This window comes from Patagioenas fasciata, chromosome 24 (genome assembly GCF_037038585.1).
Source record: "Patagioenas fasciata isolate bPatFas1 chromosome 24, bPatFas1.hap1, whole genome shotgun sequence".
NCBI classification, from domain to species: Eukaryota; Metazoa; Chordata; class Aves; order Columbiformes; family Columbidae; genus Patagioenas; species Patagioenas fasciata.
The window spans coordinates 5,547,938-5,571,421 of NC_092543.1; the positions used below are offsets into that span (position 1 = coordinate 5,547,938).

Genomic DNA, 23,484 nt, shown 5'->3' on the forward strand with positions numbered 1-23,484 from the left:
TCCCTTACCCTGGGAGGAGAGGTGCACCAAGATGCCCTTAAGCAGAAGGATATTCTTCACCATATTAACAAAAGGAAATGTGTCAAACCCAGCTATGCAATGAGATGACAGGAGAGATTCCTGTTTTCTTTATGTAAAGCTGTTTTGGGATGATGGTGATGATTAAATGCTACTGCGGTGCCTGTCCAGGAGGTGGTGTACATCCCCCACACTTTAAAGGGTCCCCAAATAATGCACTTCAGGCCCTGGTCTTGCAAAACCACCTTAAAATCTTAAGCCTGTGCATTCATGACAGGTTTTCTAACCTCTTCCCCTATGGCTCTACAGCACAAATGTGAGGTGTTATTCCATGTCCAGAAGCATTAAGCACTAGCACAACTCAAACAGAAGATGATCGCACCGCAAGGATGATCACCTGAGGTTCAGTCTGTTCTAACAGCTAGACCCAGCTCAACAGCTAGTTATGCTGATCGCAATAAGGGTAATCACAGTATTTTGCATGTTTTTGTTACAGAGTTGAGACTGGCTGCTGCACGAGCAGAGAATAAAGCGGGACATACCCAAAGTTGACATGGCTGAGCTATCGAGCTTAGAGGGGATCATACTGGGACCTAACTGGGAATCTGGGAACGGAACCCTCCCGCTGACTGGCACTTCAGGAAGTGCCCGCCCCGAGCAGGAGATAGAGAACCGAGAGAGAACCGTAGTCAGAGCCCAGCAGCAGGAGAACAATGAGTGGAATTTCCTCTTGCTGTCCGGAGGGGGCTGTTTGTCACCAGCCAGATAAAAGCCCAGAGCAGGGAAGAAGGGTTATCGGGAGACACGGCGCACACAGTGCCACTCAGGCCAGACTCCATAGGAAGTCTATTTTGGGGGCTGTCACCCCTACTGCCATTAAAAGAAAGTTCAGTTAAGAGGATGAAAATAAACATAATCTTGCAGAGCAGAAGTGGCTGGAGGGAACCACAGACCCGATACTGGAAAACAAAGGCTGGTTTCTTTACCCATGACACTCTCTTCATTTCTATGTCTCCCCAGCACTTTTCTCAAGGCTCAGGGTTCTCCCTCCTTCGCCATCCAGGCTGCCAACAACAATTAGTCCTTTCTACAAAGTGGCACATGCCACCGAGGCCAACAGCTCAGTCAATACAAAGGAAAGGACTGGAGAAAAAGTCTTTCCTCTTCAGAAGAAGCAATCAGACCATGTGCTTATTGCTGGATTAAGGCCTAAAGGACTTAGCTGTGAAAGCGTTAAGCCAAGCAGCTAGGCTTGGGAATAATATGTCTGCACTAAACTTAATTTATCTTTTCATTTCACAAACAACATGTTTCTTCTACTGTATTTATTTTAAACATTCATTCAAGCTGTGCATAATATTTCAATCATTTTGAAATAGATTTACCCTCCTGCTGGTAAATGAATACGGCATCCTGCTGACTGCTGGAGAAAGGGCCATGAATTAAAATAACTGCTTTTACATGTGCTAGTTAGCTGTCTCCACACACTCCTTGGTAGTAAGTGGTAAAAAGACACCCCTAAATAATAGTAACAAAGAAAACAAACCCCAGCAAACTGTTTAGATAGTCCTAGGGACTTGCATTGTTGGGATGTGGCAGAGCACTGCCCACATCACTTCTGCTTCCTTGTAAACTCCACTGCTCGCCCATAAACGAGTCAGCAGCATGCAAACCCCGACACGAGCGGGAGCAGCCGAGGTGTCACATCCTCTTTCCCCAGGCAGCCAACTGATGTGGTTAGACTCCTGCAAATTCAGCTGGGAAGAGCCTTCATTTCCCCCTCCCTTTTTATTTTACCCCCCTTCAACTGTCATGGTGCTGGCCCAGCTCCTGTTGCTCGCACACGCGGGGAGAAACCACAGCACAAGGCGAGGAACATGAGCAGAGCCCGTGCCACGGCGGGGATGGGGGAAACTGAGCAAGTTCCTGAACCTTCTGGTGAATCCGCGCTTATGGCTTCTTGCTGCAGCCTAGGGAACCACCACAGGCCCTAAATCACATATAACCCTGTGACAATGTCACTGGAACAAGAGGAAGGTTAAAGCCCTCTCTCCACGGCTGCTCCAATACACAACGTGTTTCCTGAGGCCAAGCTGACATTCCTGTGGTGGAAGCATCTGCCTGGGGAAGCTTCTTACAACTTGAAGAAACTCACTTGTTGCACAAGACAGACGTAAATCCTCCCTGCTCCGGGGAGGTGGACAAGTACGGGGCGGGGGGGCTGGAGATGAGACAATCTCACTTTGCATCTCGATTTGCGTGCTGCCAGCCAAATTTAAGTGCAGAAAGTATCAAAGCCCTTGCTCTCCTGGGTGACCACATCCCAAGCAAGCCCCGCATGGACAAATTTACAGCAGTGTTCTGTTATGACAGCCCAACAGAAGCAGGCTGGGATGGTGCCGGAGATCTCCAAGTGTCTTCTGCGGTGCTGCCGCTGGATGGCAGCCCTTACCTGCAGATGGGGCCGCACGACCCGCTCCCGTTTCCGTTCCCGTTCCGCGCAGGCACCAGCCCTGAACTTCAACTTGGCTCCGCAAACCACGGCGACCCTGAAAGCGCAAAGCAAAAAATTTATTGGGACCCCTCCTTATTTTATTACGCCAAGTTTAACGCGTTCAGCGGCTTATTTTCTTGGCACGAGTTCTGCTAGCTGGATATATCCAGCCACTTCACAGAAGTGTTGGGAGACTTTAATTCACTTGTGATGGATCCAGAGGTGACGTGGAAGCAGAGGGTCGGGGGCTGCAGTGGCACCTAAAGCACCTTCAGCAGAGTCAGCAGGAGGCTGGGGAGACCTAAATTCCATCTCTAACTTCAAGCCTCAGTTTCCCCCGCTGTTCAAAGCAGCAGCAACACCACAGGCCACCTTGCGAAAGCTTTGAGTTCTATGTTAGTTTTGCAACAGTGCCCGAAAGCGCCTGTCCCGCTCAAGCTCCCCCCGCCGTTTAGAAGCGTTGCTGGGACATTACGGACACCGGCACAAAGGACGTTTGTAAAACATTATAGACCTTGATAGCATCTAGAAGCTTTAATTCCATCTCTTAGTGCTCCTTCGCTTTGCAACCCCCCCCAAGCGACCTTTAGTTTTAATCCCTGCAGGGGTATTCTCCCCAAAACCCCAAGAGGGCAGCCCAGAGGTGTCCCCACCCCCCCGGGCAGACCCGACCCGGCCCCTCCACCCCCGCACCGGCACCCGGCGAACTCAGCGCACCCCACAGCCCGGGGACACCAGGAGAGGCGCGGGTGGGTCCCCCCCCGGTCCGTGGGGACAAAAGGGGGTGCAAACCTTGCTGCTGAGGAGAGAGTTCGGTCCCCACTCACCTCAGCGCGGGGAACGCGACCGTTAACGGCTGCGCCGCCCGCCCGCACGGACCCCGCGCTGCTCCCCAAATTTGCACACACACCCCCGCCCAGCAAGGTGAGGGGCGCCGGGACCCCTGTGATTACAGAGCATGCAGCTGCTGCTCAGCTCCGTGTTAGCCCTGAGCTGCAGGAGCTGAAGCTTTAATGGAAGCTCTAAAGTTGCAAGAGTTTGCAAGTTTAAGGCAAGTCGCAAGCCTTTCTCAGCAGCACCTATCCTAAACGTAAACCCCTCCTACTTGTTTTAACTCTATGTTATACTAGTCCTAAAGGTCTTGAGGGCGTCAGAAAACCTCAAGGTGGGGTTCAGGTTGTTACAGGTACGGTCTGCCCACGCTCACAGCACAATCTGCGCCAGCAGCCACATGAGACGCATGGGACACGGACCTTGCGCTCACCACCGCTCTTTGTCCCCACGCGTGACGCGCCAGCACAGCCCTGCAGCACAGGAGGCTCCTTGTGCCTGTGCACAGGTCTTCGCAGCAGCAGGGGAGGTCGAGGGGATGCAGCACCAAATTCGGAGCTCCAAGAGGCAGAGAGTTAACAAACAGGCAAAAGCCTGCCACAGTTCCTGGAAAGGATGGAGCATCAAAATGCCAGAGTGCCCATGTTTTCCTTCCTTTAGCACCTACAGTTTAAAATAAAAAATATAAGTATTCATCTTTTTCTGCCTGCTCCTCAATAAGGAGCAGCTATGTCTCCTCCTCTAAGAAAACTGCCCAAAAAGCCCATCCTGCTCCTCTGTTGCAGCTCTTTGTACTGGTTCAAGTGGCTGCTCAGCTGCAAACGCTTCTGCTCATCACTGACACACCTGCCCGCACTGTGGCCTGATGGGGCAGAGCTGATGAGGGTTGTAATCGTGGTGGCCTAAAATCTGCTTTTGTTTCTCGTCTTTTATGTTGTGGGTTTAGTTTGCTACTCTCAGAGCCTGGAAAGCTGAATTTTGCCAATGATCTCTAATTCTCTTCTCATGTAATAAAAGAATCTGAGTTTTATGCACAGGGGTTTCTGCCTCTGTGGATGAAAAAATTGTAACGCACAAGCTATATTATATTTATGTGTCATTCATTGTATGACCTTAGGGGTCTCAATTATTTTCTAATACAATAGAAAAGTCAGAGCTTTATTTGCAACACGTTTTGCTTTTACAGATTAGATAATAATATATATACGTAATGTGTAAAAGTATACAAATAGTGTCTTTGAAGTGAATTTATCAACCACAGAGCCTCATGTGTCTCTAGATCACAGCTCTAATTAACACCAAATGCAGCAACACTCAGTCTGATGTGGGAGAACCCACTTGGTGAGCGAAGCGGAATTTCATAGGGGTCATTAAAAATACTGCATCAGCATGGCAAAGCAGCCCATAAAATAGATATATATATATAGTTGTAATAGTATAATAAAGTGAAGCTGGCTCCTTTAACCCAGAATTTACAGACCAATGGCTCTTTTCTTCTGACAGTAGGGGTGGGAAACAGCAGCTGGGTTCATCGATGCTTTTATTACAAAGCTTCAGGCGTAGCCGTTTGCAGTAAGAATGTGCATGAAATATTACCAGATAAGTCCAGCTTCACATCAAATATTTGCACCAACAGGAGTTACAGCAAATTTCCCACCTAGTTAATGTCTCATTAGGACCGTAGTACGATTGTTGGGTGGTAGTATGGGAAACACTTCCTTCTCTTTGCTAACGGGAAGGTCTTAGCGTGGGGAAATCCCTCTCCCCTGCAATACCCTTAGTTGCATGTTAGAAATTCACGGTTGTTTGGAAAAAAACACCCTCAGGGTTGAAATAGGTAGGTATATAAATGCAAGAAGCCACTTGTGTATATAGAGGATGGGATCTGTCACATGAGGATTATAGATAAGGATAATCTCAGATGCTTGACACTAAAGGGATTTGGCATCTCATAACGTGGAGCATCTAACAAGTGCTTAAGCCTGGAGCTCCATCCTCTAGATGGCTAAAAAAGGTTTATTCAAAATAGAATTAAGAGCAGACTTAGAATGAGATGGCTGTAATTAAGCACTAAGAATTCCATTTTGTTCTCCCTTCCCAGGTTCCTCCGATACGCAGACACCGAGGCAGGTACATCTCAGATAGAAACGAATTGTCCCAAAGGTCCCAGCTGAAGGAGCCGGAGCTCAGAGACTGCAGACACGTCACCGATTCCACTTAATATGCAAACTGCAATTTCTATTTGTAGGAGATGAAATGTAAAGCTAATTCTAGTTTTGCATATTTAAGCTAGACCCCATTCAATGTTTGAACTTGTCGAGCAGAACAGAAATCCTGGGCGAATGCTGGTTCACTATAAATTAATAGCTAAATTACCACAGATTTCAATGGGATCTGCGTTTCTTGGTGAGGTTTGAGTTCTGGACTCAAAGTCAGAGAAGACTTTCTGCTGTCCCTGTTGACTCACAGCTCACAACCACATGATCCCAACCAGCTGTTTGGGAAACGTTCTGATTTGAGCCTGAAACACTTGAATTCCATCTGCCTTGTTCTCCTGGGGAAAGCAAAAAGCAGCATTAGCACTGTCAAATTCCCGGTTTATTTGCTCTCAATGTGTCCCAGAAACCGGGGTTGGGAGGGGAGATGCTGGCAAAGATCAATCTCAGCAGGTGCCCCGAAGGAAAGGATGAAAAGATGCCGAAAGGACCTGAGTTGTGGATGCTGCTGATCACCTTCCGCCTTTGCCTGGGCTCCTCCAAGGTGTTGCAAGCTGGACAGCCAGAAACAGATGCTTCTTACACTGCTTTTTCAAGAGTTTGCTATCAACGCCATCTTTGCAGGCTGATAACCTTCAGATTCTGCCTTTAGATGGTTTTGTGCAACCTCAGTCTTCAGATTTTCCTTCCTGGCAACTGGGCTGCCATGCTGTGTTTAAATAAAATACTCCATGGTGTGTAGCCAGAATGAATCTGGAGAGCACTAAAGCAAAAAACAATAGAGATAAGCAACAAAACACGCACTTCTATGACTAAATTGAGCAACTATGGTTGAATACACAAAGGGAAGGCTTGAATACACTAACATCGCTCTTTTTTGGAGCCCAGGCTTGCTAATCAAGCTGGTGGAAGCTATTGTGCTAGCAACTTAGCAACAAAAGGTTGCGTGGAGAGGAAGGAAACTCGTACTTGTGCAGTTGTGTGTTTCTAAGGGTTTATCACACATCAAGCTATCTCCCAGGCCCACCGTGCGGCTGCAGAAAGCCAGGAAGCACCTTGGCCTGACCTTTAGACACAATCAGAAGATTCCTTGGCAGGGCTTGTTATTTCAGCCTCTCGCTCTGTCTCAGGAGCGCTCCGGAGCTTTCCCTGGGCTCTGGGGAGAGCTGAGAAACATTAACAAGGTGGGCAGGCTGGTCACACATCCTGCATTGCACATCTGCATCCTGGCAATGACTCCTCGGGCACCCTAAAGAGCAAAGGGATGGCGATTAAGTCTCAGGGCTCTGGCAGGGAGGCTGTGTGCTCCACAGGCACATTTTCTGCAATGTGAGGTCGATACTATTTTATAACCATAAGTTGCCACTTTGCTCCTTCGCTTTCCTTTTTTAGCCCAATCTAATTTAGAGGTGAAGTTCGTGCTTTATCCGCAGGGCAGTGAGAGACGGGGACGATGTGATGCCTTCAAGAAGAAAACCACCATTTATTTGGTCACATTTTTTACATCATTCTCTTCATACAACAGTTCCATTGTAACACTTAATACATTTTTTTAAAAAAACCACCAAGATTACTTGCAAAATTATATATATTTTAATATCCCAAAAAGTACATTGCATATATATAGTAGCAAAAGCCCCATTTCCATGGGTAATTTCTTGATACTTAAATCTTGCGATTATTGCAGTAATGTTACTTAGAAACACCCCAAAAGCACTAAGACCTAAACTGATTAGCTCGATCTTTCTGGTTTTTTTTCCATTTTGTTAAATAATGGCATCAGTGCTTCTGTTTAAAGTTATGAGCAGACTAATAATGTTCTGGTTTTGGGCTCCCATCCTGCAATCAGATGCGCATGGACCGAATCTTGCACCCACACCGAGTCCCAGAGGTTACGTCTAGACAAGATATTTGTGATCCTGTTAATTGTTTGCCACTTAATATGAGTTCGCTAATAGGTTGTAGATGTAAATCTCCCCCCCCTTTCCCCAGACATCTGCTCTAAAACACAAATGTTTGTGGTTTTACCCTTCTGTTTACGGCACCAAACCGCCATTTGTGGATCATCAAATTAACATGTGCAGAATTAGAGATGGCTGAGGAGCTTTGCATGTTTAACATTTAAATGAAAACCCCCAGCAGATGTTTTCGAAAAGATGTTATGAGAAGCGTTTGATAATGTTCGCTATGAAGTGGTTAAGATCTTCCCAAAGTTCAAGATTTTGGTGAGAAAGCATCACAAAATAGTGAAAGAGTTCCTTTAGAATGCTGGTGCATGTTTTCAATCAGCTCCAACGCAAACGTTGGCAAAGTGGAGTGAACTTGTAGACAGCTATGACAGGCTAATACAAGAGAAAACTCTTCTCTAGACAAACCCAGGGAAATCTGGAAGGTTTCTGGCTAATTTGAGGGTCAATGACGGATCCGATTGCAGGACCGAGGTTTCTCCAACAGATACATTACTCACGTCTCTTTTTTTTTTTTTACTTTTTTCTTTTTTTAGCAAAAAGTACAAAGCTACAGCCCAAATGTACAGATTGAAAAGATGTACAAATTACATTAAAACAACAAAAAGAAAAACCAACCCACAAACAACTGAGCTGATAGTAAAAAAAAAAACAAACCTGCATTTGTGACCGAGGTCAACTCGTTTCATTTCATCTTTATTCTAAAACTGTGAGACATAGGGAAAAATAACTCTGCATAATTTATACAGTAAATTGCCTTCTGATTTGTTGACCCTTTGGATGACGGTCTGACAAACGCACAGCGTTCGCGAATCGGTAGCATTTGGCGACCCCTCGGGCTCTGGCAGAGCTCAGGGACCCACTGTCATGTATTTTACTTCACTTTTGCTCTCAAGGAATGTCTGTGCTTGACATAAAGTTACGTTTTGTTCTGGCTTCTGATGTATCTGGAGTTAATACAGAGTCTAACGAAGCTGTACACTCTAGAAAAGTTCCTTCAATGCCCTTTACTTCTTAAAATATACATGTACATATATATATATGAATATATATATATTTAATTTCCAGTTGGGTGAAAATCCTCATCTGCTTTAAAGCTAAGATTCCAGTTGCGGTCCCCTGCAGTCCTCCACTCAATGGTCAAATTGCCTACCCCCTCCACAGTGAGAAAATACCCATGTTTTCATCTTTTCCTACGACCCACAGTTGGATCTATGTCTTGCCTTTGAAGCCTTAAAAATTTCTCTCATCGGGTAATGGTGAGCGATCTTCAGAGTCAATCCCTACAGAGGACATAAGCCTTAAAAACCAAAGAAAACGCTGAGTACTGGCCCAAAGAAGCATCCGTCTCTCAGTTCAAGACACAAAGTTACAAAAGTAAAAGGTTTGATCCAGGAATAACCAACATCCAGTTTTAATTCTTCCCCAGAAAGGCCACAATTATCCATTAAGGGTGCCCCAAAAAACCCCATGAAGATCCCAGGAGTAAAGCAAAAGTCCAACCAGACTGATCAAGGCCACTTGAAGAGAAAAGCATCTAGTAATAGCTGCCCAAGTGTGGCGATACGTGGGCATTGGGGTGGCGGGGGACGTTGGGGTTGGGATAAATGCTTCCCGCAGGGGAGGTCCAATAAGGGGAGGCAGCTCCAAAGAAACTGGATGATGTGACCGGCATGGAAGAAGGGTGAGGGGGCACAAAGTTCACCTTCTGCTGGTGGGCATGGTAAGACGGCATGTAGGAGAGGTCTGACGGGTACTTGTACATCGACGACTCAGTGGGATGAGGCTGGAGAGCCTGGGCGATGCCGTGAAAGTCAAATTTGTAGGCATACCTTTTGCCGTGCACCTTGGTCATAATGTTCTTGTCGTAGTAGTATCGGAGGGCTCGGCTCAGCTTGTCGTAATTCATGTTGGGCTTGCTCTTGCGCTCTCCCCAGCGCCGTGCCACTTCGTCGGGGTCCGTCATCTTGAACTCCCCGTTGGTCCCTTCCCACGTGATGCAGCTGGCGTTGGAGCTGTCTGAGAGCAGCTCGAGGAGGAATTGCCACAGTTGGATCTGCCCGCTCCCTGCCAGGAGCAAGCCAGAGAGGAAAGGAAATGACTTTGAGTTTCCTGCTCGAAAGCAAAGACAAAGGCAGGAAACAGAAGGACTATCTCGATCTGTACTGGGAACTGCTCCTTCGAGCCTTACAAATTCTTGCGTAGGGATGGATAAACTGTTCCCAGCAAACAAGTTAGTCAGCCCTTTGTTCTGTTCGTGAGCTGGAGGTCAGATTAGGTTTCATAATGGTTGCCTTTGGCCTCAAAATCTTCAGGCTATTCATAAACAGGCTTTTTCCTGAGCATACTGTTCTCCAGAATTTGTCACTGACTAGTTAACACGGTATAGTTCAGCTCTCAATTATTTACTGTTTACCATGCATATTGTTTTGGGTACCTACAGTTTTCTTTCCAGCGTGCTGATCTGAGTTACAGGAGATGATTTCTTCCCCAGCCTAGATGACTCCTACTTTTATTCAGTATGATTATATTAATAATAAAGATCCTTATGAGACCGTTTCCTTATAGGAATTCAACGTATTGATATACAAGTTGGTTTAGTTCAAGCAAGATTTGCTCCTGGTGTTATTTCCCAAGGTCAGGGGTTGTTTTCTGCAGAGGACCTGCTAGGGACACTCACTGCACTGTGACTTTCGGAGGTGCTCTGTGCCTTCCATTGAGCTGGTCCATGGCAGACAGTGAAAAACCGACCTGCACTGCAAATCTGAGAGACCAGCGTTTGAGTTCCCTACAAAACTCTTCTTAGGGAGCACTGGTTTGGGCTAAGAACACTCAGGATGGTGATTTTGTCCTGACAAAGATGATGTCGCAGCATTTTCCTCACTTTTCTGTAAGGGTTTTGAGAGCACAGCTCCCGCAGCTGCTCATCCCGCACAGACTGGAGCAGTGGATCAGAAGGAAAAGTACATCAGAAGGAAAGCAACCCTTTTGATACGTGACATTTAAAGATGAACTCACCTGGATTGGCGAGACGGCTACTGGTGGGCCCCAGGATTTGATAGGGATCTGCAAAAGGCACCCAACAGAGGACATTTCAAAATGTTTCATCAATAAGAAACAACAGTTCGCTATTTCTAGAAACCAGTTCAAATTTCCACTTTCTTTCTTTCCTCACACTGCTTCTTCTCCAGGGCCCGGAACAAACTCGATGGGTTCCTTCTTGCTTTTTTTAGTAAACAACCATCAATTATTCATGGAATCCAAACTGGCACAGTGGTTCGGCCGTTGGTTTCAGACTCGCCTGCTTTCAAAGATCATAATCTTTTGGACATACCCTGCACTTATGTGTCAACCAGAAAACATGAAACGTGAAGAAAAAAAAGGATCGTGGGATAGTAGAGCAGTAACAAATCAGAAGCACATTTATTTCTCCTAATAAAAAGGAGCTGGACAGCAGATGAGAGTTTCACATTCACTCGTTAGTCCAGCTTGTGTCCCTCTGGGGTGAAGGGAATGTTCACCCAGCTCTCGATCCCTGAAGCGTTAGAAACAGGGGAGTAACAGGAGTTTTGTCCCTGGTTCCGATGAGGCCGAGAGTTTCTTGAACACCCCACAACGCATTTATTAGGAATGAATTCCTTCCCTTTTTGTGGGGCCTCCTCAGCCCTAATCTCTACACTTCTGCTTTGCCTCTCGCCGGTTTTGGTGATTTGGATCTATAGCATTTGCTTGTGGATTGAATCGATGCCAAAAGAACCAACCCCTTAAAAAAACCAAGAATAAAGGGCTAGAAAGCAGCTGTGCAAAGCAGAGAAGGTGGCATTCAGCTTTCCAAAGGCCCCTGGGAAAGCAGCGGGAAACAGCACTGCGCGTTTGTCCTGTGCCCACAGCTGACATGTTTAAGTCACCCGATCTAGCGCAAATCGAATGATTTAGCGAATGCGGTGGGGACAAAAGCAAGAGTTACCTGGCTGGGGCCGCTGCTGTTCGGTTGTCTTATTCACATTTTGCGTCCCTGCAACAGGCGGGCCTGTAAAACCAGGAAAAGGTCTTTAATGTGCTAGAACAGAAGAGGAGCGGTGAACAGAGAACAAGATACATTGAACCTGAATAACAGGGATGGGAAAGGTTTTCTAATCCTAAGAGCTGAGAGTTTTGAAATGGCCCTATGAAATTAAGAGATTTCGCTAGAAATTAAACATTTCACTGTAAAATGAAAATATGCAGAGGACGCAAGACAAAAATCTTATGCAGGTATTTTATCAATTTTCTGTCTTTTGTGGTAACTTCATTTCCATTCTAGTTTACATCCATGTTTTGAGCAGAATCTGGCTTTGTATCTAGCTCGATATTATGTATATCTCTTTTTTTCCTCTCCCATATGTCCTACACTCCCTTGGGCCTCTCGCAGAGGCTGTAAATAGAGCATTGGGACTCGCTTTTTGGGCAACACTTGAGCCTGACACCTTCTGATCATTAAGTGACACTCAATGGTGCTTGGAGTTCCACTCATCCCATGCAAAAAGAGACCCCCAAACATGACAGAAGCCCACGGGCAGAAAAGGAGGATGAAATAACCCTTTTGTTATTCCAAAGAAAATTAAAGACAACTTTTAAACCCAGGGAGGCCGGTGACTTGACATGCACAATGAAGGGGTGATTTTAAACAGGGGAGAAGAAGGGGGAAAAGCATCCTCTCCAGTGAAACTCAAAATTCCCCTCCTGCGGAAACATCCCGGGCACTTGCACATTCCTCCCGGCGCTGGGAAAGCCGCTGCAGCTTTGAAATTACAGCCTTGGAGTTACTGGCATGAAAAGGAAAACAGAGAAGGGATGGGAGAGGGAAGGGGAGGGGAAGAGAGGAGGAGGGAAGAGAGGGGAACGGGGGAAAATGGAGCTCATGTAATCTGCTTGCTTTATTTTAGTTATCGGTGTTTTTTCTCCTTTTCTACGAGAAACCACAAACCCAACTGCAAATAGATCAGACTGAAAAACAAGCCGCTGCGCTTTCAGGCGGGTACACAGAGTGCGATGGGGCATCTCTGCAAACAGGAGGTGGCATCCCTGGCCACGCTGTCCCCAAAATAGAGCCCTGTCCCCCTTCCCATGGCTGGGCTGGAAACCGTCTCACAGGGGAGCTTTATCCCCAGGCTCAGCCCTCAGCAGTTGTCATTGTTTTAAGTAATCTACTGTTTGCATCGGCAGCATTTTCCTTGCTGGAAATGCATGATGCAAATCCCAACTTCATCTGAGCAGGGACGAGATCTGAAACGAGCGCTGGCTTTTCCCATGTCCTCTCTGCAGCCAGTCGCTGACTTTCATTTCTCCCCTGGGATGCCCTTCAGAAGTATCACAGCTAGAGCTCTCAGAGCAATGTTTGGGGAAATAGCTGGGAAAAAAAGAAAAGAGAGTTCTGCATTGAGAGAGGCGAAACTTCAGAAATTTCCACTGATCGAGATGCTAATGGACATTTTGGTGAGCTCAGTCTGAAACAGTTTTGCCCTTAGGCAATTTTAATGGCAATGTCACCTCCCGGTTAAAAAGCAAGGTAGCAATTAATTGGCCAAAAGAAAAATTCTTTTCAAATTGGTGAAAAAAAATCCGTTTTAAAAAGTAGCAGAACTCATTGAAAATCTGCAGTTTTCTCTGATTCTTTTGGGTCAGATAACTGTGAATAAACCAGGGCAGATGGAGTGGTTGTTTCAGATACATCTGCATGTTTTGAGTAACCAAGCGGGCCATCATCTGCATGGATGATCCTCCTCCTCCTCCAGATGGGGAACTTTGTCACAGAGGAAGAGCTTGCTTGGCTCACGGTGTCACAGAAACAGTGTAAAATGCATATACTGAGGGGGTTTTAACCAAAAATGACGCTATTACAATCAGATGTGTATTGCTACGGCTGCTTGGGTTTTCCAGGATGAAGGCTTGGTTCTCCGGCTAAGTTGAGCTAAACCTGGTCAAAATTATCATTCAAAACCTCTCTGAATGGGCTTTCTTTTAGTGTACGTTTTAGGACATGAAAGTTCAGCTTGTGACTCAGAGCCCAGGTTTAATGCAGGTTTAGCAACCTCAGATGAGTCCCTTTGCCTCAGTTTCCCCTATGTAGGCTGGATTATGAAGTGTGGTCACGTATAGGAACAGCCGCACTTGTGTTGTTAGGATAAGACTTTGAGTATAGTTTTGCAATGGTAAGAAGGTTTATATACCATGATTAGCTATACATTGCTATTGAAATAACATATTCACTCGGCTAGTGCAAGTTTCCAACCCTGGCTGTCCTTCTCCAAAAAAACCCCATCCAAGTCCACTAAGCTATTTTTGTTTAGTTTTCACAAAAATCCATGCAACGTGAAAGAACCGCAGCAGCGTTCCTGCCTCCCAGGCCCAGACTCTAAAGCTGAACGTGTTTAAAACCAAATGGAAAAGGCAGAGCCAGGGAACCTATCCAGAGACTCGAGTTTCTGCAAAAACAATATCGTTCCCAGGACCTGACACCCAGCGGCTCGGAGACATCCCACAGAACCCCAGACAGACGGTTGGTTACAGGGAGAGTCTTATCTGCCATTTAAACCGCTTGGATTTTACACCAAAACTCACCGCGCGATGGAAATTCAATTAAAAGACTTGGGCAGAGGTCCCCTCCTGGTGTAAATCAGCAAAGAGCTGCAGCAAATTGAGGGGCAAATTTATACCAGCTCGGGAGCAGGTCCCCAAGTCTGGTTTAGACTTAAAAGGAACAACAGTCCTATGACAAATGTGTGTTCAATACAAAATGGAATTAAAGAGCAGAAAATAAATCATAGATGCTTTCAAGAAATGTCATTCTGCAGCTGTCTGGTTTATGTCCAGAAATTCCCCAGAATGAATGCGTACTCTATTATGAGGAAGGTAAAGGATATTAATAACGCTTTGCACTTTCATAGCACCTTTCAACTAAGGATCTCACAGCTTTGCAAACATTCGCACTCACGGCGCGCCTAGAAGGAGGTTAAATATAATTTTATTTATTTATCTGCACAAACGCACTTTCCTCAGGCTTTCGCTGCCTTTTCCAGATGGAGTGGCTTTCCCAGAAATCAGCCTGAGTGGAAAAGACCGCGAAGAATTGGTCTCCGGACCTTTTCTAACCTCGGTCTATACTTTCTCACCCCAAATCTCCCTTGGCTCCTACCTCACCACCCTGTGTGCCATTTGGAAGTTCTCATCCTCTGCTCTGCAAGTCCCCTTTCAAAATCTATTCATTCCTCTGGAATCAGGTGTAAATCCGAAATAACGCAGTGGCGAGCCAGCCTGCGGAAGGCTGAGAAAAGGCTTAAAACCACCTCCCCTTTGCAAACACCCCCTCCCCAACTCACAGCTTGGGTGTCACTTCACTCCTGTTCCCCATACCTCCGGATCATATTTAGTCTAAACAGGCTCAGATATGGCTGGGGGCAGACGGACAGACACACACAGACCCATTTCCTTAGGAAACCGAGCTTAAAATCCCCGCTGAAGAGCATCCCAGCTGCCTCGCAGTCCTTTCACCTCAAATGCAGCCCAATGAACAAGCCATTAGGGAACCTGTGTTTAAGATATGAAGTATAAGAGAGCAAACCCTCTCTGATAAGCTTTTAAAAGTTAATTAATTTTTTTAACGGTGTTTTATAAATCTTAAAGCTTGGGAGGACAAGGAGAAGGAAGCGGGGGTTCAAGTGAGCGATGGGCTGCAGTTCTTTTGCCATCGTCTATTGGATCCCTTACCACAGCATCTTGTGGTGCTTTACAAAAAAACATTGAATGACACCAGTTCACATGACAGAAAACCTCCCAGACCTAAAATACAGAAGGAATTGCTCCAGAATATCCCATCTTGTTTGCTTAGGCAGCACAGGAACTGTATTTCCAGACAGCACTCGGTCTTACAGACTTAAGTGAAGCACATCAGGGGAAGGAGAAGGCTGCGAATTTGAAGCGGGCTATGGGATCCATAGGGTTCTCCATGCAGAACGCAGTCTGGCTTTTGCAACGCGTCCTCCTGCTTCAGTAGGAAGAACAGATCCTGGCTGGGTGGCTGGAATTTAAATTAGTTTCACTAAATGGGGAAAGCAGAACCAGGTGTCCTAGGGGATCCGGACTCGTGATTAATCTAAGTGGTCGCTTGGGGTCTATTTTGTGGCAACTACTTTATAGACAGGCGGGCACAGGACCTCACCGCTTTCCCTCCCGGGGTGAGGTTGCGTGTGGTGGCGAGCGCTGGCACCACTCTGGTGTCTTGGAACAGCCCCAACGGAGGCGCTTGGGAACAAAAAGCGCTGCTGCTGCAAAGCAAACGCGTGAGCGGGGCCAGCCAAGCTGCTCCCAGCCCGCGCGCTCCCGCGGCTCAGCCTCCTGGAGAGCGCGCTGGGGAGCTGGGGTTGTGTTTGAAGCCAGTTGGAGAGAAGAAACCCAGACTGTGGGTTTCTAGAGGGGCAAGGAAGCCAAAAACACCTTCGGCTCCTCTTCGAAACATTAGATGCATTGTTTTAAGCGATGGCAGCAAACATAAAGGTTGTGGAGCCTGCGTGGTTCTTCCCAGGCCCACACTGGCTCCAAGTGTACACGCTAAATGTTCAATACATACGGTGCAAAGCCTCCCAGCCTCAGCAGCAGGAGATTTGCTTACATACAGCATTTCTCTGCACAAAGCTGTGAAGGCTCTGGGTGTCATAGCTGTGCACTGAGGCCTCGAAATCTCACCCACGGCATCTTTTGGTTTGAAATTCAATACTTTTCAATCGACTGTTTCTGCTAATTAAAACAATTGTTTAGCGCGTTTGCCACGTGTCGTGCTGTATGTCATTCACGACCAGTGTTTCTGTGACTGTTCTCATGATTACTTGAGACTTTCCAGTGCCTTCAAGCACCAAACTTGTTTGTTTCTCCTTCAAGACCATGATGCCTTGCTCCTTATGCTAAAGAATCCCCAGCACAGGCAGCGTAGGTGGAATTAAGTAATTCTAAGTCTCTCCACTAAGAGGAAGCAACTAGCTGAGCACAGAATAATTTCAAAATAACTTGTATTCTACATTATCAGACTATGTGATTATTTCACAATTATTAAAAGAAATATTATCAAACATCTCTGCATTGCTATTACAGATGGGGAACTGACACAGAGAGGAAAATCCAAGCTTGGAATAGCATTGGGTTTTGACCTGAATTCAACACAAAGCTGATGAGAAGGGACTGACTGCTGGGTTTACATAAGGAATCTATTGCAGAGCATGGACGTGAAGAACAGGTTTAACCCGGGGAATCTCTGAAAGCAGCTGAGAACCTGATTATGCACCGTTATCCTTAAGAAAATACAGATCAAAGCGATCAAACTTTTCCCATTTAACTCCTATTCTAGACCCAACGTTGGATTAAAGTACCATGGCTGAACCTGCTTGTTGCAGGGGGACACCAAGAAGCTCCAGAGCCCGGAGCAGAGGAGGCCTCTGCATTCAGAGCTTGGATTAAGCTCCCTGTTTGCTTTGAGCTATCGGCGACAGCCCCCAGTGGAGCGAGCCTGGCTGGAAAAACATCCCCGAGCCGTGCAAGCGGTGCAACTTCCTGATGCACGTCTGAGCTACCCCGCGCAACACTCACAAAGACACATTCTGAAGAAAAGGAGGAAGCAATGAGAATTTTTTGTTGCTGTTGCTGCTGTTTTTTTTCTTTTTGAATAGCAGCGGCAGAAGTCCCAATGCACAGCGCGTGAAGACACAAGTATGTATCCCGAGAATCCCTTCCCAGGGCCGCCTTTGAAAAGCAGCCACTTTCCAGCCGACCTACGCGTTCCTGAGCTACACGGGGCCGGGGACGTGAGCAGCGAAAACACAGACGCACAACTGCACATTCTGAAAGGCACATTTCCAAGCACCCTTCCTACGCGTTCATCCAAAACACACACACGGCTGTGCACAAATATGCAAACTGCACTGTGCATATTCCCCCCCCACCCCTAGCACACGGGGAAGTAAAACCCAGCTTGCAGTTTGCATTTGTTGGAAAATACACAAATGCAGAAGCAGAAGTAGAGAAGAAGAAACGCATATTCATGGAGAAAAAAAAAGCCAGACGCAGCAATACACACGGGAGAGAAAAGGGAAGGGAAGACACACATGCGCAGGCATTGCAGCCAGCGTTTTTACAGCATTTGCCCATTTAACTCGCTATCAGAAAAAGAATATTTGCTCTCGTCTCGGGGAACAGCCGAAGCGCTTCCAAGAGTTTTCCATAGGTTACACAGCAAACGTGTAACCCCCACACATGTGCAATAACAGCGCTCGCAGTGCACCCTAGGCAAAAAAATAATAGCTCTTTTTGCTGGGAGAAAAGGAAGGATAATGGTTACTTAGAAAGTGCTCCAGACAAGCTGTCAGGTTGAATTCAGAGAACTGGAGTCTGCTCTGGGACAGCGCTGGCTCGGGGTGATCCCTTGTGAGTTGGGTTTCCTGCCTGCTACAGCTTCAAGACAACGATTCTTTGTTTCCAGTTTTTTCTGGTGAAAAAACACACGCCTGCCTGCGAAGAGGGTCATGGAGAAAGCAGACAAAACACCAGCTCTGGAATTTCAAAGGAAAACAATTAAAAAAAAAAGGAAAAAGATCCAAGCGCGCTCGCTACTGTCTCTCCCGAAATCATAAATTCCTGCTTTGGCCACACAGTCGCAATAAGAGCAGCACCATAAAGCCTCCCCCTTTTTTTCCGCCATGGAGCTAAAAATGGGATATTTCATCACCAGGCACACAAATATCATCGACAAACGGTTTAGCGTGTCCAGACGCTTAAGAGGGCATAAAGCTGCGGCTGCTTTTTCTCCGACCTGCCGGAGAGTGGGGGGGTTTGTAACCTTTGCTGTGAACAGGGGGCCTTGCTGACTCGCTCGAAAGAAGGGATTGCTGAAACCAGTCAATATTTTTCACATGACAACCTTTCAGACCTTTTCAAGGGAAGGATTGTGTGCAGGAATGTGAGACTTGTTCCTGTGGGAATCGTGGGCTCTTTGCCTCTCCACAGTCCCCAAAAAACTTTCGAGCCTCTCACCCCAAATTGTCACTGAATTCGATGAGCGGGAGAGGGGGGGTTTAAAGAGTTTCTACCGATCGAAAGGAAAAAGGAGAAGGATTGCGACCTTGGCTGTGTGGCTCATATTCTGTTAGGTACCAGGGAAAGAGGTCTTATTAATGCAGGAGAATCTTCCCTAAGGGCTTACAATGAACGTGGGTAGGAAACCGCGGGAAACCACCCCGTGGGAGCTGCAGAGCTCCTGGATTTGTTAATCTTCTTAAATTTACCAACAACCAAGCAAAACATACAAGCAAAACCACCTAATACACAAACATCCTTGTTGTTCACCAAACGCTTTCAGAATGCAAACGTAAACACGTAATAGCCACAGGGTAAACCCTTCACATTCATCTCCTACATTCATATTAACCTATTCACGTATTAATTTCTTCCTTCTTTGAAAATGTGGATAGCACATCAGTTTTTCCTGTGTTCTCCTTGAATTTAGGTTGGATTTACGAGACTTTGGGCTAGTGCTGGTTTACCGCTATCCTAAGCTAATTCTATTGCCTTAAGTTGGGCCTAATATATGCAGAGGACAGTGTTGGAGATAAAGAGCTGTGCTGAATTTAAACAAGATCATACATACCCTGCTTGGGTTCAAATCCTGCACAGCATTTAGGCTTATATATTAAATACGCGAGTTATGCGGACCCGACGTGCTTAAAACTAAGCACGGACTTTAAAAATGTGTTGGACTGAGGCCAGAATGCTCACAGCCATCCGAGGGACAGCCCTTTGGCCTCCGAAATGTTGTGGTATGTGAATATACTTTACATTTCCCCATGGAAACCTGTTTAAATGAAGGCGAGCAATTTAAAATCTCTGCGGATTGGGGCAGGTAACGTGGTCTCAGATTCTTCTCCCACGTCTACGTCGGGGCGGTTGTTGCTCTAAAGAGCCACGGAAAATGAGCAGATTGTCTGGGAGTGGGACACAAATCTTTCCATTCAGCAACGAGAGCAACCTCGTTTCGTTTTCCAGAAAACTGCTTTCCAGCCAGAAAATACTGCTGATTTTCATTAGAGCAATTTGTTTCTCAAAGGCAGCCGAAGACAATTTGTACCAATGACGCTAAATATCATTCTTTGGAGTGTTTATGAGGCTGAGAAGCAAAGAAGCTGAGGCAACAAGAGTCCTTTGAACACAACAAGGTTTCCACCTCTACATCTGAGGACAAAACCCAAAAGCTTTGGGCACCATTTACAGTATCTGCGTCTGCTCCGAAAGCCATTTAACTCTCATGTAACTCCCCTAAGCAGCACTATACGTTCCTCTATATGCTTTTTTTTTGCCACATAAGTTCCTTTTTACAGTATGAGGATGGAATACCATGTATAAGGCATAGTGGGAATACCTTGTATAAGGCGTAGTGTGAGGGTATGCAAAAACCAAGCATTTCTCCCTGGAATTTGCACCAGCAGGTTATTTGCATTAGTTATGTGATCTTAGAGAATGTACAAGAAGAATTCCAGGAGGACTGAAGAAAACAGGAGGTTGTTTTCCTGCCCCTGACATGTATTGTGCTGTTTCATCACCTCCTCCTGCTCTGGAATCCTCAAGGGAAGGTGGTTACAACAAATTGTTTGTCTGTTTGTATTCACAGGAATAAAAGGAATTCTAAGTCGAGTTTTACGTTCATTACAAGTTTCTCCTGTGATATTGGACAAGACGCTTCGCTCTGCTGCCCCAATTCCTTATCTGTCATGTTCGCGTGTCTCTTATCCCGTCACCGTATCTCACAACTAATATTCAAATCGATTACAGTGGGTTGAAGTGGGTGGGTTTATTCTGGAGCAATATTCAGCCATCAAATAAACGCAGAGGAAGAAGTGGAAGAGGAATAGATGGGTTTTCAACATTTCTATGCGAGTTCTTATATTTTATTTGACTATCCCATGGGGGTATTTAGTGCTTTATGGACACGTGATGAAAGTACCATGGCAAGTTCGAAACGCCCAGCTGACAGAAAGCAAATGCAAACCTCTGTCAGCTGCACTAAAGAGTGACACTGGAGGGCAGTAAAACTGGAGGGGGAAGAACATTGTTTGCGAACTTCTTTCAGCCCGAGCGACTCGAGGCCCAAGGATAAAGGGTATAAAACATTCAGAGGGCTACACTTCTCTTTAATACAAAAACTCGCAGCTTTCTTCCCTTTATTTTTAGCAACCACCTGGCTGGAGACAGAAAGAGCAATCTTGGCTGTGCGTGTGTGTTTGTGGGGGAAATTGTGGAGGGACACGTGCGCGTGTGTCTGCTTTGTTCAACTGAGAGCAAGCCTCGCTTTTATTGGTTTTAAATAGATGACTTAGCAACCAAATAGTCACAGCAAAGCCTGAATGGCTTTGTCTCTAATGTGGGATGTTTTATCAACGAGTGCTTGTCTCCTATAGAGAAAGAGCGTGCCGGGGAGCAGACAGCTCAAGTGGATGTTATATGCTGGGCAAAGAATCCGCTGTAAAGAAACCAACATCAATATTGTGTCCAGGGTGCAAGGCAGATGCTGGAGATGAAAAGCAGCATGGCACAACGAGAAAGATGTAGCCCTAGTCGATGAAGCAGCCAGACATGTTAAAAATGTGGGGTTATTTGAAAAAGCAAATCAAAATGTTCCAAAATGAACGTGTCAAAACAATACGTTTGGTGTTCCTTGCTGGTTGAAACGAGCTGACAGATTTGTGAATGGTTTTGGAAGACCTGAGCGGCCTTTTCTCTCTAATGGAATTTATTCTGAGAGAATTTTAACCTTTCAACTAGCAACTCAGAAAGAAATAGCGTCTCAGTCCTTGCTATACATCTGAGAATTCAAACTGTTTCACATAAAGGACAGAAAATATTCCATCAGTTCATCAGCTCCGTAATACGTAAATGTGAAAAGGACAGACACCCATTTTATGCCACAGTGTTGGCTGGGCAAGCAGATATGTGATTTTCAGCATGGATAGGGCTGCACATTGTGAATTATTCTGCGTTAACCGTGCTGCGCATGCATAGATCAGAGCATTGTCACGCCGAGGATATTCTCTAAAAGGTGTGGTTTGAACCCAAGCAAAACCACCGTGAGAGCCAGGACATCTATATACAAAAGACTGACCTTCTTTGGTGGCGAGACGCGAGGAAGCTTCTGTGTGGGACGGAGTATTGTAGACCAGCAGTGAGCTACCTAGAATGAAGAGAAAACCAGGATTTATTGCAGTTGGAACACGCTCTGCTGGTGGGGAACCACGCAAGCGGGTACCAAATGCTATCACTAGGATCTAAAGACGGGGGTTTTCAGACAATTAGGCACCCATTTTCTGTGATGGATGTGAAACGCTTTTAAAAGCTTGGTAGCTGTACGTCACGTGTGTGCTGCTGTTTCTCCTCTTGCAAATGGAAATAAAGACATTTGCCTCCTCCACTGAGCACCTTGATGTCATCTGTTGAAAGGTGATATTAAAGGGTGAGGTTGTATAGCACATTTATACAGGGACGATATCTATCACAGAAGAGAAATTACTATGGCACAGATTTTATTACAGGATAAGGAAGGAGTTTTTCTCTCTGTAGCTGTGATAGAGAAATTTCCTGTTTGAGGAACATACAGTAGAAGGGACACGAATTGCACCGTCAGGATATGAACATTTTTAGAGTGTCACATGCTTGGTTTGGGGCCAAGAGCTGCAGAAACCTCGCTCGTATTCCATATCCCCCATGCTTTGTGGAGCTGGGAAGCAGCTTTCTTGGTTCAGAGTGGCCTTTCCATCCAGCCCCACTTGAAAACCAAATCAATTCCAGAGGAGCACAAAGAAAGAACCCATTGGAAAGGTCTTTGTTTTTTGTGGTGGAAATGTTCCTTTCTAAGCATTTTAATTTGATTCTCCTGCAAACTGAGCTCTTGGAAGCCAGCATGTAATGCACATTTCATGGTTGTCTAGTTATATGTGTTTACTCTACGTAATTTTCTAGGCTCACCTTTCCTACAGCTCTTGGAAAGCATTTCTATTGCATTTTCTACACTGATAACAAGGCCCAGGGCCCTTCTTGGCGGGGACGGGTGGTGTGAACCGGAGCGGGGCAGCAAGCTCGCTATGGGCTGGTGTGTTGGCTTTTACACCCACCTTCTGCTATTCGTATCTACACATCCCTCAATTCTGTGAGATTCTGTCCCATTTAAGGTACTAAGCAATCAGTATAGATTTCTGCACATGCTATGCTGATCCGAGCATCCCCAGATTCTTCCTCTGCAGGCACTATAACACGAACTGATGAGGATGTTGTGATTAAGCCATGCGGTCTCCACCTGAGCCCAAGCAACACCGACCTCACGTGCCCCTCAGTAATATTCACAATATGTCTCACTTTCCTGGGAAAGCCGAGGATTAGAAAGTTCACTGCCAGAAGGAATAATCACTGCAGGTGCTGGATCTTATTAGTCTTGTGTTCCTATGGATTTCTTTTCTTCCCCAAACCCAAACAGAGCCAAAGATGTGCACAAAGCCAGCGTGTGCGCAGAGGTGGAAGGTGTTGGAAAGCAAAGCTCACACATAGGGAGTGAAAGATGGATGCTACCAGATGCTGCAAGACAGGGCATGTTTCAAAAGATCAGGCTGGATAGCGTGGTAAACTAGGAGGGGAAAGGTTCAAAGGGATCCCAAGGGTACCGTGGCTGTGAAAGCTGCAGATATTGGCTTAAATATTTAGAGAGCTTGGCTCGTCTTTAGCTCCTGCTGGAGGAGCTGCAAGAGCTTTGTCCACCTAACTCATGTTTTCATCACACGGTCTCTGGCTTTAGCGTTTCTTTCTCGAATATCAATGGGGAAAATCCTGTCCGCTGCTCTCTCCTCTTTGGGTTATTCCAAGTGGATGCGGAGCGCGATGCCCAGCCCAGACAGACAGG

The 23,484-nt window shown here is 46.0% G+C and overlaps 2 protein-coding genes across 7 annotated transcripts in view; both read right to left on the bottom strand.

Annotated features, from left to right (window-relative positions):
• Positions 1 to 3,406, bottom strand: part of KCNJ5 (potassium inwardly rectifying channel subfamily J member 5) — a 66,077-nt gene extending 62,671 nt beyond the window's left edge. Inside the window, exons 1-2 of one of the 2 annotated variants that reach the window (XM_071798685.1) lie at positions 3,340 to 3,406; positions 2,471 to 2,567 (exon numbers count right to left, since the gene is read on the bottom strand). The gene's annotated coding sequence lies outside the window, so the exon portion shown is untranslated. Of the gene's footprint in view, positions 1 to 2,470; positions 2,630 to 3,339 lie in introns of those variants that run through there. The other variant, XM_071798686.1, reaches the window with a different exon arrangement.
• Positions 3,407 to 7,018: 3,612 nt separating this feature from the next.
• FLI1 (Fli-1 proto-oncogene, ETS transcription factor) overlaps positions 7,019 to 23,484 on the bottom strand; it is a 70,786-nt gene continuing 54,320 nt past the window's right edge. For all 5 annotated transcript variants that reach the window (XM_065855610.2, XM_065855613.2, XM_065855611.2 and 2 more), the window contains 4 exons: positions 21,700 to 21,768; positions 11,494 to 11,556; positions 10,545 to 10,592; positions 7,019 to 9,593 (listed from right to left, as the gene is read on the bottom strand). In XM_065855610.2, the coding sequence (XP_065711682.1) occupies positions 9,064 to 9,593; positions 10,545 to 10,592; positions 11,494 to 11,556; positions 21,700 to 21,768 (710 nt within the window). In that variant the 3' untranslated portion in view covers positions 7,019 to 9,063. The remainder of the gene's footprint in view (positions 9,594 to 10,544; positions 10,593 to 11,493; positions 11,557 to 21,699; positions 21,769 to 23,484) is intronic.